Genomic DNA, 13,598 nt, shown 5'->3' with positions numbered 1-13,598 from the left:
ATACCACACAATGCAACGGTTAACAAAAAAAACAATTACAGTCAAAGTTGTGGAGAAAAAACTTTAAAAGTCAAAGTAGGACGTTTACATTGGGACAAGAGAGTATACTTCTGTTTTCTATCTATTTTCTAATTTTATAATTTCAATCTTCTTTATTTACCCCTCAGGCCTTACCAACTACACATTTTTCCACCTCCACATTAACCGTTAAAAATATCTTCTTGTTCTTTAAGTCAAAGAGTCAATATCTTTAGAAAAAGAAAAATCTTTCGCCCATTATATATAGTAGCTAGATAGATAGATATAACAATTGTATTGAGAGTGATTATATGTTTTTAAAGATATAAGACGTAGTAAATGTAGGGAATCGCTGAAGCTTTCAATGACAAAATAAGATAGTTATCAAATAGATAAGAAGACTTTAAAAAGTGAATACAAACAACATGTGGGAAATGATGTCAAAATAAGAATAAGTAGAAATAGACTTGTTATCAAATTTGATAAGAAGACGTTAAAGTGTGAATACAAACAACATGCGGTAAATGAATGGACCAAATCATACGAAACTTCGAAGAAAGTGGCTTTGTGTACTTCATCTCGTACACGAAAACATGGCACTTGAAATAAGTACAAATAATATAGTCCGTATACCAATGATCTTGGGCTTATGACACTTTAAAATAGAATCATTTTCTGTTTTCAAAGTGGCTTTCTGTTTTCAAAATGTATTTTCCATTTTCTAAAACTGGTCTCAACTTTCAAACTAAAAGGTTTTTATTTTATTTATCATTAAATTAAATTACCTAAGTCATATTATATAAAGTAAAAATATAGCTTAATATTTTGATTGACTTGCAAATTGCAATAATCGTGCGATTACTATTAGAAGCTCACAAACAAAATTTTACGTAGCAATGAGAAAATATTTCTTGAAAAAAATGTACCTCTGAAAACCAAACTCATAATGTTAAAAGTAAAACTTGGATACATCCACTTAATTATTCACGAATTACTTTACAAATTTTTAATAAACAGAACGGATAAATGGTTAACATTTTCAATTTGTGTTTTTTACGTCAGGTTTGAATCGTGACAACGTCTTATAGGGTGGTCGGACACTAACGTGCCACCATCTGACTGCTAATACGTAGCCCAATGATTGACATCCACATCAGCATTTTTACACGATTCACTCAGTTTAGCAGGTTACTTATATACAATGAACCGATTAAAGTTTTTTCATATAATAGTAATTGGTCACAAGTTTGATACACATATTATAACAACATTGCGAACTTTAAATCTCGTAAAAAAATCATAAAGTGAAAATCTTGAAAACAATTGGGTATTTGGATTATTCGTGTAATAACGAATTTGATATTTTAACAATACGACACGTACGTGGTTATGAGTAAATACTCTCTTCTTTTCTCCAGAACTTTCCAACTCTCTCTACTTATATATAGGAGTGAGACTGACCTTATAATTTCATAATATCTCATTATCCGCACATAATTCAACACTATAATATTAATTCGTTACTCTAAACTAACAAAGCTTTATTTTGCATAGATAAAATGAAAAATGAGATGCAAGAAATCATGGAAGAAAAAAGCTCATTTCCATCAACAAAAACATATTTAAAAAAGTCGTCTCATCATCAACAATTGCCACTTTTGTCTCTAAATCATGTTTCGTTTAAATGCAAATCCGTAAGTCGATCTGTTAAGTTTTATGAAGATGTTTTGGGCTTCGTTCTCATTCGACGTCCTTCTTCCTTTGATTTCGAAGGTGCTTGGTACGTCATTCTCTCTCTCTGTTTTCTCTGTTAATTTCTTTTTTTCTTATGTTTGTTTGTGTGTGATCGATACGCTAGTTTTAATTTATGGGTTATAATATGTGTGTTTTAAGTCATGATGTAAATTTTTTTAATTTTTTTTTTTTAACTATAGCTTAAGAGAAAAAATTGTAATTTCTACATCAAAAACCATCCTTTTACATTTTTTTTTTATACATAAAGAAAGACCTTTATGACACTAGTGAATTTTAAGGGACATTTTACATTAGTAATTTGGTAGGGTAGAGGACAGATGGTCATACAATATGCGTTGCTAATGAAATTGATATAGTGTCGGTGTACGTGTTTATTGATCTTTATTGCATTAAGTTACCATCACATTTAAAGATATAAGTTACCATCACATTTAAAGATATAGTATATATATATTTATATATAACATCTCGGTGAGAACACTTTTAAAATAAGAATGGTAAAAACACTTAAAAACATTATTTTGATGCATTAAAAGTTCATAAAATAACATAGTGTTTAACTAATTATCATTATTTGAGTGTTTAACAACACATTGATTCGTCAAAATCGAAAAAATCACGTTTTTTGTTGGATGCATAAACAAAAAACGTGATTTTTTCGATTTTAACGGATAATGTGTTGTTAAACCCTTAAATAATGATAATTAGTTAAGAACTATGTTATTTTATGGACTTTTAATGCATCAAAATGATTTTTTTAAGTGTTCTTTTTAATTCTCATTTGATAGTCACCCTATATATATATATATATATAAGAAAAAGTATATACACAATTCAATTTCTTACAATGTGTATCATTTGTACAACTTGATACGTGTGATGCCTACTAACTAAAATAGTGGATAATGTGAAACAGGTTGTTCAACCATGGGATAGGAATACATTTACTAGAAATGGACACAACTCCAACCAAAAAAACAGTGATCAATCCAAAAGACAATCACATTTCATTTCAATGCTCCGATATGGATCTCATTGTCAAGAAACTTGAGGAGCTAGACATCAAGTACGTGACCGCGTTGGTGAAAGAAGGCGGTGTGGAGGTGAACCAACTTTTCTTCCACGATCCGGACGGTTATATGATCGAGATATGCAATTGCCATGTTCTTCCTGTCCTTCCCATCACCTCATGCCCCCTCAAGAACCTCCCAAAAATCTCAAAAATCAGCAATAATGCCGATTCCTCTTTCTATGGTACATAGTCTAAAACTCTTTCATCTTTGATATATATTATGAGGTCCGGAAATATATCACTGGTAGATACCTAAATTTGCGTATGTAATCCATCACATCTTTATTTTTTAATTCATAAAAAACATGTAGCCCAATCAATTACCCATTATGCAATAAATATTATGGTTTCCGTTTCCCTACCAAACATTTAAGTATCTAACACCCACATATTTAATTTTCAAATATATCAAAAAATATTGATTGCTCCAATTGGATGCAATTAGCCTATAATGTGTATGTATAGCGTATTTAACTTGTCATATGTTATTATTTTTATGTTTTTGGGGGTAAAAGAGGTTATTCTTCTCGTTAATTTATAATTTTTCACGTCTTATCTATGTTAAAATGCAGAGAAGATGAAGTCAAAAAATCACTTTTGTGGAGAGGAGGAAGCATTGTTGATGGACAATTTGTTAGTTGATATGATGGGCATTTCCTTTTGAAATCGAGGGCAAAATAGCATCAAACAGCTAGCGAACACATGATGGACCATATATGTGTCTTCTCGGCCCATGATAGCCTTGGGCTTTTTTTTTTTTTTTCCTTTTCAAGAAGAGAGCAATTTTGTCTACAAATTGTTTTTGTAACAATAATATGGTCTTAATCGTATGAAAATAATGTTTGTACAGTTGGCATTTCAGCAATAAAAGAAGTATGAATTACATCAAAAAAAAAAAAAAAAGCAGGGTATCGTAATATTACCTGATGATCATTTATTATTGCTAGTGCGACAAAATAGTACGCTCTAAGACTATGTGGTATGAGGCATTCTAAAGAAGAGGCGTCTTTCGACATGTGGAGCCATGTCATCAAACTAGACATCTTGTAAAAATGTAGGGGTGAGGCAACTCTTGTTGGTGGCGGGTTTATCAACAAGTGGCAAAATATTAATGGTGGAATGATAGAATGTTTTATGGGAAAAAGGAAAAGGGGAGAGAGAGCAAGGAGTTGGTCAACGCTTGGGCATAACCGTGAAGAACAAAAAAAATGGGTTGGAACGCCTACAGGGGTGATGTAGACGGCGTCCTCCAGGCGTGTTGGGGCGGAGTAGGGGTGGCGTTTTGGGGCGGAGTAGGGGTGGAAGACGCCTTGTACCGCATGGTCTAACCCAATTAAAACACACCAACAAATGAAATTTAAGAATTTCATTCAGTTTTCATCAAGTTTTGTGAATCAAACGCGACTTTATTATTTTGTTTTGGGTACAAACTAATGTAGTAATTATTTTATTATATTTTCTTATCTATATATTTTTTCTTCGTTCTTTTTCTTCATTGTTTTTCTAAAGAGGATTCATTAAAAAGTTTGATATTTATTAAATGATTAAAAAATAGTATTTAATTCACATTTTCCCCGTGCTTCCGATCACATCGATACGCTCTCAAGACGCTCTACTCCAGAAATTAATCAAAATCAATTCACTATTTGCGGTATAATTAGAAATGGGCGGGTTGATTTGTACTGAAACCCATTCCTCGTCCTGTACGGCTGTACCCAATTTTTTAGGCACTAAACTTTTCCCTACGAGACATGGGTCTTTTTTTTCTTTAGCTCGTTTACGACATTATCTATCATAATGCAAAGTAGGGAAACTTAGGTTCGAATCTTATCAAAGACAAGATTAAATTGTGGTTGAATTAACTTGACGGGTTATGTGGGTACAAAAAAATGCATGGGCTTAAGGGTTACGTTCCCATTAAAAAAAAAAAAATTAATGCAACGTAGTATTTAACTTCTGTTGTAGGAGATATCATTATCTATAAAAAGTGCATGTTTGCTATTAAATTATTATCTATAGGAAGTGCTTATTGCTATTAAATTTGGCAAGTTGATCTAAATAATTATATATAGAAAGTACTTCGGCAAGTTGATCAAAATGCAGATGAGATGAGCTAAAGATTTATTTGTGTGGGGAAGCTGAGGCATTGATGACGGACAACCTGTTAATAGACATGATGGGCATCTCCTTTTTAAGAATAAACAGCAAATCCATATTATTTACCTTTTTCACTTGTCGCAGGTTTAGGAGCACTTGGATATCCCTTTTTTTAATCATTTTTCTTTTGCATAAAGCAGTCCGTGATGTTAATCGAATTTATTATAATGTTTTCAATATTTTAACTTCATAAAATTATATGTCTCGAACTATTACGAATGTTTGGACTTATATAAACTTTATATGTCTCATCAATAAGCTCTTGGTAAGGTGGTCCAAAGAAAACGAAAAAAATTGCCTCTTTGGAGTTCAGAGGTTCTAATCCGGCATTAGAGTTTAATTAGTAACTTATTGAAATAACTACTAACAAATATCATTCCTCGGAAATAAAAAATATCATATCCGAACTCATACAATCAAATCATTCTAATGCGAGAATTGTTAGAATATATAACTAAATATCATTATACTAAGCAATTAATGCAACGTATTAATATATATATATATATATATATATATATATATATGGAAAAGTGAGTATGGGGTTGTCCCCCATCTAAGCTTAGATAGGAAACCTCTCACATTTGGTTTTTATAATCATGAAAATCATGGGGGGCCATGTATTTGTTTTAAATTCAAACAAATAATAAAATATTTGTATGTGAGGGGTTCCTCATCTAAGCTTAGATGGGGAACAACCCCATACTCATTTTTCCCTATATATATATATATAGAGAGAGAGAGGAGAATTGTTTGTGTAATTGAATAAAAAACCCTTAAATTAAGCCCTCTATATATATAGGGATATATTTAGGGTTTAATGACTTGGTGACCAAGTTAATCAAGGCCCTAAAAGCCTTGTAAAAACCGGCCCCCTTAAGTCCAATTAAAGTCCAACCCTAATTAACTTATTTTACAATTAAACCTCCTTCTAATTAATTCAAATACAATTAACCCTTTAACTTATTTAAATTAATCATTTAGCGATCAAACTAATTAATATACTACTTTAATATATTAATTGATAATATAGAGTTACCAAGTCATTTTGTGTGACCCCGTAGGCTTAAATCATTTCCGGACATACGTTTATTTTACGTGATCATATACTAACAAGGACTTGTTAGGAAATAGCAGTCATTGAAGTGTATGTAATTTAATCTCCCTGCATCTCATTTTATCCTAAAATTAAATAACCTGGGTTCGAATCTTGCTAAAGGCAGAATTGAATTTAATTGGTTGAATTACCTTGACACTATCCCTGCTAGGGGTTATTTTGGTACCAATTCGGTACATGGGATCAAGTGGTTCCATCAATCTACCGATTTTTTTTAACTCTATGGTACATCAACTTACAATCAGGGTGATGCATTGGTTTTTTTTTTCCGAATATTAAGTCAATATACGACATCGGGGAAACCTTATCGTATAATAGTGAAGCCTTACACGTACTCTAGACAACGAGATGTTCACCATGGGCCGTTACAAGTATTCAGAGGGAAAACCCCAAGGTTTTGTCATCCCTAAGAATCGAACTCAAGACCTTGGGTAAAACCGGGAGTACCTCTAACTAGCTGGGTTGACCTTCATTGGTGCATCGGGATTAATTTTAAAATTAATTTATCTAATCATTTGACACCCACCAGTTACACCATCGCACAATTTGATGTCCGTTTGTCTTTTATTTCCAATTGAATTCATAAATATTAAAAAAAAGAAAAAGAAAAAGAAAAAAAAAAAAAGCTATGTATCCAATCAGCTGTATTACTTTTATTTAAAATCAACAATCTAAACACTTTTTCGGCCTATCTATGTATGTAGTTACGTAGACTACGTGTTTTGCTTTTGACACTGGCTAAACAAGATTGCAAGGAATTGAAGCAAGGGAACACGAGATCAAAATTTTGCAAGGGAAAAGGCAAGAGAAGTCAAGATGGAAATCAAGTTTGGAAAAATGAATGTTTTTATCACGTTTTATGCATTGAAAGGTGTATTTTGATGGGTTCATTTTGGCCAAATGTAATTCTTTTATGGATACAGATAATGGATTATCAAGTATGGTTTTTACAAAATGATTTTGGAATAATTATGTTAAATTTTTTGGTCTAACGTGTGAACATTTTTGGTATGGTTATTACTAAATAGATTAACCCCATTGAAATAGAAATACAAGCCGTTAAAAAAATTAAAAAAAAAATGCATCCTAATTCTACTCATACACGGTCACACTATACACTACTCGTATTACGATTATGTTTTTGTTTCTCGTGGTGTAATGATGAGATTAATCCTTCATTACTTTATTTTTCCAAATCAATTACATAATATTCTTCTTTGATGCTTACCGACGATCGTGTGAACACGACACGCTCGTCATTAAAGCGAACTATTGGCATGGCCATGTCATGTGTCAGTTAAGAGATAAGCGGGTGACACAATGGGGTGAGTTCTTTAATCTATTTTACTGTTTCTTTTTATGAAAATAAACTAAAAAGTAAATTAATAATTGGTAATCAAAATGAATCATAGGTACCAGTTGTTGCATGTGTCAGTTTAAAAATGTTCATGTAATTTTGATTTGACAAAACCGATGAAAATAACGATACAGAGTATTATTTATAAATATCTTCTTAAAAAACTCATTTTTAAGCATGGCTACCCTTTTAGGTCCACTTTAGTAAAAAAAAAAAAACTGCTACAAAAAACTAAAAATTAAATTGCCATCTCATTGATAAAACATTGATGTCTAATCATTTTTAAGCGGCATCATTGACTTATTTGAAGAGATCATCATCTATATATCAATCATTTACATACCGCTCAATCATGAAAATTTGTTTAAAAACATGTGTTGTTTTACTGGGAAAAGAAAAGTTGCATCATGACATGTTGATAATTAAGTTATTAACATGTGCTGTGCTTCTTTATATCAGGGTCACATCTTTGTTTTTCCTTTTTTTCTTGGCTAGTTATTTTCATTCGCCGTGAAAAAAATTACCATCACATATTGGTGGGATTATAAGTAACATATGTCTCTTTGGAAAAAATCTAAGTACCAATTAATGCTTTAGTACCAAATTGGTCATTTACACACGAAAGGGGCAGGTGGAAATATATGTAGGCCAAAAAATTTTATTATTTTGAAAGAATTATAAATTCGCGTTTAACATGTTCGAAAACACGTCATATAATCACATGGGTGGATAACTAAATGTTCCTATCATATCATCACATATTCACATGGGTGAAATAACTAAACATTTCTTGATCGATGACGATCCGTAAATCACTTTTTCTTTTACATCTATCTATCTATATCTATATTTATACTATCTTATAAAGCATTTTGTCCTTTTTTAAAATCTCAAAAGATGATTTGAACTACCTAAATTACCCCATTCTTTATTCATCAATTTAAACATCTCTGCCTAATATACCTATACTACCCTTAAATCTCAATCACTCATTTTTTTCTCTCTCCTCAAATCTCAACCACTCATTTTTTTTCTCTCCCCCGTAAATCATTTTATTCCTTTAATTCATTCAAAATCTTTTATCTCAAAAACCGTATATCGATAAATTATAAAAGTTGTATGGGTGTCATTAAAATTTTATACTCTTTCATTAGAGATGTCATTCGACATACTTTCGACGAATTTTTAAATTCGAGTACGGAGCCTGTACGGCTAAGACATTTGGATATTACACTCTATGACTTATCACCTCATTGACTTATCACCCTCACCATCTCATCACCATATTGCGCGGGCATTATGTTCGTATTATTAAAATATAATTTAAGAAGTTATATTATATTGATATCAATCTCTCATATTTAATGTTTTAAATATATTTTGCATAAAAATAAAATAAAATGAGACTATATTAAAAAACCTAACAGGTAAGGATGTTTTCATCCAAACTGAGTGTTGACAAATTCATACTATTTTTTTTATATAATAAAGTAAAACATATTTATAGTAAGTAGTCTTGAGAAAATTATATGATATAAACAATTGCATCTTTTTGGCGATGTTTCGACCAACTTTTTTGAAACATTTATGTAAAAATTCATAAATTTCGTATGTATTTACTAATATGATCATTAAATGACTTGAATAGAGAATTTAAAAAAAATACTAAAAGAGAGATCCTATACATATATTATTACCAGTGCTCAGGTCCGTTCAATAGACGGGTAATCTCAAAATATATTAATCAAATATCACAACGTAATCAATATGAAAGCTAAAGAAGAAACATATGAAATTTAACTCCATATAAATATTGATTCTAATTTATCCTTTTTTTAAAACTTTAGTTGAGTAAAAAATTTACAGTTTGTTAAATCTAAACTTGCTACAAACACAAATAACAATTTTTGACTAAACGGTTTAGAGTTAAGCTCAACAAAAAGGATAACAAAAAGTGTGCAGTATATAATTTGAATTTAATGTTAAATAATAATGATTAAATATGAACAAACTATATAAATAAAAAATCTTTTTGGTAATCGATCGTAGGTTTTTTTTTTGTCGTAAGTTTTTTTTGCTTTGTTAAAAATATGTGAGGGGTTTTTATGTGATATATAATAAAAATAACAATAATAATAATAATAATTTTTATCTAAGATTTAATAATTGCGATGCTTTGAAAAATGCTAATGCAATACGAATTATTTTAAGAATGGAAAAAAATAGAATGCTATGGTATTTTTTTATAATATTTTTTAATTAAAGGCGGGCCATTTATTAAATACATATTTAAAAAATAGAGAATTAATAAGAAGAGAGTATTAGGCTAAAGGAGGGAGATTAGGGGTGCCAAGTGTACCCCAACCCCCTCTTTTAGTTATATTATTTGCGATGCTTTGAAAAATGCTAATGTAATACGCAGTTTTTTAAGAATGAAAAAAAATAAGTGCCATGGTATTTTTTTAGATAATGACCTGTGAGTGTAGCTAACTAAGCCAACATGTCTATGTAATGTAACGATCTAGAAAACCGTCTATCCAATGCAACAAAAAATGTATTTGTGTCTATGTCATGTATGTAACCGACTAAGCTATACAAAATGACCGGTTACTTAAGACCGGATCCATGTCAGCTGCCATGTAGGCAATTTCCTTCCTATTTTCAACCACATGCAAATCTCCAGCTTATTATTTCTCACCCCTTATATTATTTCCCTCCACCATGCTTTTCTCCTTTCCCTCCACCAATCTCTAGTCATCGTCCCTAGCGAACTTCCAACCAACTTCCGGTGACTCAAATTTTTCCGTGATGATAAAGCAGTTCTATCATATCCTAAAAGGACTACTCGTTTTTGCTTGTGGATTTTAGATCTAGCTCAATGAATTTAAACCGATTATAATACTAAAAATTACGAAATATACTTTTCTTCAATTACTTCTATATCCTAATCATATAAGGAATTACGAAAAAGAAGATAGAAAAAGAAAAATCAATCTAGACAATCATCTACCAATATTTTCCAAAAACCAGAACACCTATCTACCCACACAGAGCGGGTTTTCTGATTATTGAAGATCTAGGGTTTGAAGAAAAAATTAGGGTTTGATATTATTTGGGGGTTTTGTGTTATTCGATATCTAGGCTTTGAAAATTAGGGTTTTCATCTAATAAACCCTAATTTTATTCGTGTGTTGATCATTGTTTGCTCTCTTCTTCTTCAACTCCTTCTGATTCCGATAGCACTATAAGTCCTCTTTCCATTATCTGGTGGATTGCCTTGAGTTGGTATACAGGGTATGTATGGCTGCCTTTACCCTCTTCCTTGAAGAAGTGTGGAATCCTGGTAGTAGTTATACCTGCAAACTATATTGAATCTTGTGTGATCTATTAAACTCCAGATAATTTCTTATTTGCTTATTTGTGCCATCCATTTTTTCTTTGCTTAAGTTTTAATTGTGTGATTTGTATTGTTTTTTGTTTTATTGTCTATATTTGTTTTGTGATTGTTGCTTAAAATGGGTGATACTAGTGTTACTACTATTAGTGGTCTTGATATTGGAAGTCCTTTGTATCTTCATGTTAATGATACTACTGGTGTGCCTATTGTGTCTATTAAACTTGTTGGAACTGAAAAGTATAGAATATGGGCTAGTGCCATTAAACTTGCATTGCAAACAAAAAATAAAATGGGATTTATTGATGGTACTGTGGTGAAAACTGTTTATGCTTCTAGTCCTGTTCAGTCCCAGCAATGGAAAAGGTGCAATGTTGTTGTTCTCTCATGGTTGGCTCTATTTCTCAAGATGTTTATTTTAGACAAGTTTTTTCTGAAAATGCTTCTGAAGTTTGGACTGAATTGCATGAAACCTATGATAAAGTAGATGGTTCGGTTATATACAACCTGTTAAATAAGATTAATACTTTTAAACAAGAAAGATCTCCTTTGTCTAAATACTATGATAAAATGAACTCTATGTGGAGAGAATTTGATTCTCTTACTAAACTGCCAAACTGTACTTGTGATGCTAGAACTGAAACTGCTACACATGATAAATTGAGTAAACTTATGCAAATTTTAATGGGATTAGATGATATGTATCAACCTGTTATAAGTACCTTGTTAACTAAGGATCCTTTACCTGATGCTAAAAGTGCTTATGCTATCTTGTCTAGGGAGGAATCTCATAGGTTTAATCATAAAAGTTCTGTAGAGGACCTAATCCTAATTTGGTATGCAAGAATTGTAATATGATAGGTCATACTATGGATAGGTGTTATGAGATTGTTGGTTACCCACCTGGTTTTAAAAAACATCCTAATCTTATAAGACAAAATCATGGGTATAAACAAGGCTTCAATGCAAATTGTTATGTTAAAATGAACGTTGTGCATAATTCAAATGTGAATGGTAATGTGAATTATGTGCATTATGTTCCTGCTTCTATGTCTTTCACTAATGAACAAGTGCAGAGGTTGATTTCTTTAAAAAGTGATAAGCAGCCTGCAGCTGTGCAGTATAATATGGCAGGTACTCCTTTCATGAACAATAATTTGTTTTTTAACACAAATTTTCATAAGTTTTTATGTGCAAATACAATTAGGAATATTATAATTTAGTTAGGGTGGATAACAGATTCAGGTGCTAATCAACACATAACTATTTCTGATGAAAGTATGTTTGATGTCATTGATATTTCTAGTCTTAATTAATTGTTGGTCATCCTAATGGTACTTTGGCTAAAGTTACCAAAGTTGGAAATCTGAAATTAACTAATAATGTGATTCTCTATGATGTGCTTATTACTGTGTCAGTCTTATGTCTGTACATAAAATGATCAATGATAGCAAATTATTTGGTGGTTTTGATGAAAGTAAATGTTACATTCAGGATTTGAGAAGGGAGAATGTTCTGGAGACTGGTAGTGAGAGTAATGGTCTTTATCTGTTTGACTTGCAAAATAATGTGATTGGTAAGTCTAATAATATTGTTAGTATGCGTGCTTTCATGTTTCTAAGTCTTTGTGACATTGTAGACTAGGTCACCGAGCTGAGCAAGTTTTAACTGTCTTAAACTGATTTAAATCTTGATAATAATGTACACACAACAGTTTGTGATGTTTTTCATAAAGCTAAACAAACAAGAGAGCCTTTTCCTTTAAGTGAGCATAAAACTTATAAAATTGGTGAATTGATACATCTTGATTTGTGGGGCCTTACAGAGTTGTTAGCAGAAAAAGATATATGTATTTTCATACAATTGTTGATGACTTTTCTAGAACAATGTGGGTATATTTGTTAAAAACCAAAGATGAGGTGTTTAATTTGTTTAAGTCCTTCTTTGTTTTACTTCAAAATCAATTTAAAGTCAAAATTAAGATTGTTAGGTCTGGTTATGGTACCAAGTTCGTTAATTCTAATATGAATGAGTTTTTTAATGAAATGTAATGATACATCAAACTTCTTGTAGTAATACTCCTCAACAAAATGGCGTAGCTGAGAGAAAACATAGACATTTATTAAATGTGGCTAGAAGTTTAATATTTCAGGGGGGGGGGGGGGGGGGGAATTCCTCTTAGGTATTGGACTGAGTGTATTCTGACTGTTGTTTATCTTATTAACAGGTTACCCTCTTCTATTTTAAGTGGAAAATCTCCTTTTGAAATGATTTATAAAAGAAAACCAAACCTTTCCCACTTAAGAAGTTTTGGATGTTTATGTTATTCAACAATTTTAAATAATTCTGATAAATTTGCTCATAGGTCTGAAAAGTGTGTTTTAATTGGTTTTTCATCTATTAAGAAAGCTTATAAGCTCTTAAGTCTTGAAAATAATAATATTTTTTATTCCAGAGATGTTAAATTTTATGAGACCATTTATCCTTTTAAAATGAAAAGTTCTGGTAATATTAAAAGTTCTTCTGAAAATGATCTTGTTAATTTTTTTGATAATTTTGAGTATGACATCCAAAATAACTTGACTACTGATCCCAATGATGAAAGGAGATGTACACTTAATGATGATGGCAATAGCTCCCAGGATTCTGGTAGAGCACCTACAACATCAATAAGTGATGAAAACCAACTTGAGGGAAATCCTTTGATTGTGCAATCTGGTAAGCAAAA

At 31.1% G+C, this 13,598-nt stretch overlaps 1 protein-coding gene across 1 annotated transcript; it reads left to right on the top strand.

Moving 5' to 3' along the window:
• Positions 1–1,515: 1,515 nt before the first annotated feature.
• LOC122593482 (metallothiol transferase FosB-like) lies at positions 1,516–3,694 on the top strand. The gene is made up of 3 exons (XM_043765898.1): positions 1,516–1,798; positions 2,690–3,027; positions 3,418–3,694. Exons 1-3 carry the CDS (start codon positions 1,578–1,580, stop codon positions 3,507–3,509), a joined length of 651 nt encoding a protein of 216 aa, XP_043621833.1. The 5' UTR covers positions 1,516–1,577; the 3' UTR covers positions 3,510–3,694.
• Positions 3,695–13,598: the final 9,904 nt, after the last annotated feature.

Source organism: Erigeron canadensis, chromosome 3, assembly GCF_010389155.1.
Source record: "Erigeron canadensis isolate Cc75 chromosome 3, C_canadensis_v1, whole genome shotgun sequence".
Classification (NCBI taxonomy): Eukaryota; Viridiplantae; Streptophyta; class Magnoliopsida; order Asterales; family Asteraceae; genus Erigeron; species Erigeron canadensis.
The sequence above is the reverse complement of the archived record's forward strand: the minus strand, read 5'-3'. Positions and strand labels throughout refer to the sequence as shown.

Coding starts and splice junctions, on each gene's coding strand:
- LOC122593482 (XM_043765898.1), top strand. CDS start 1,578: ATGAAAAATGAGATGCAAGAAATCATGGAAGAAAAAAGCTCATTTCCA. Junction 1,799..2,689: donor TTTGATTTCGAAGGTGCTTG/GTACGTCATTCT, acceptor AATGTGAAACAG/GTTGTTCAACCATGGGATAG. Junction 3,028..3,417: donor TGCCGATTCCTCTTTCTATG/GTACATAGTCTA, acceptor GTTAAAATGCAG/AGAAGATGAAGTCAAAAAAT.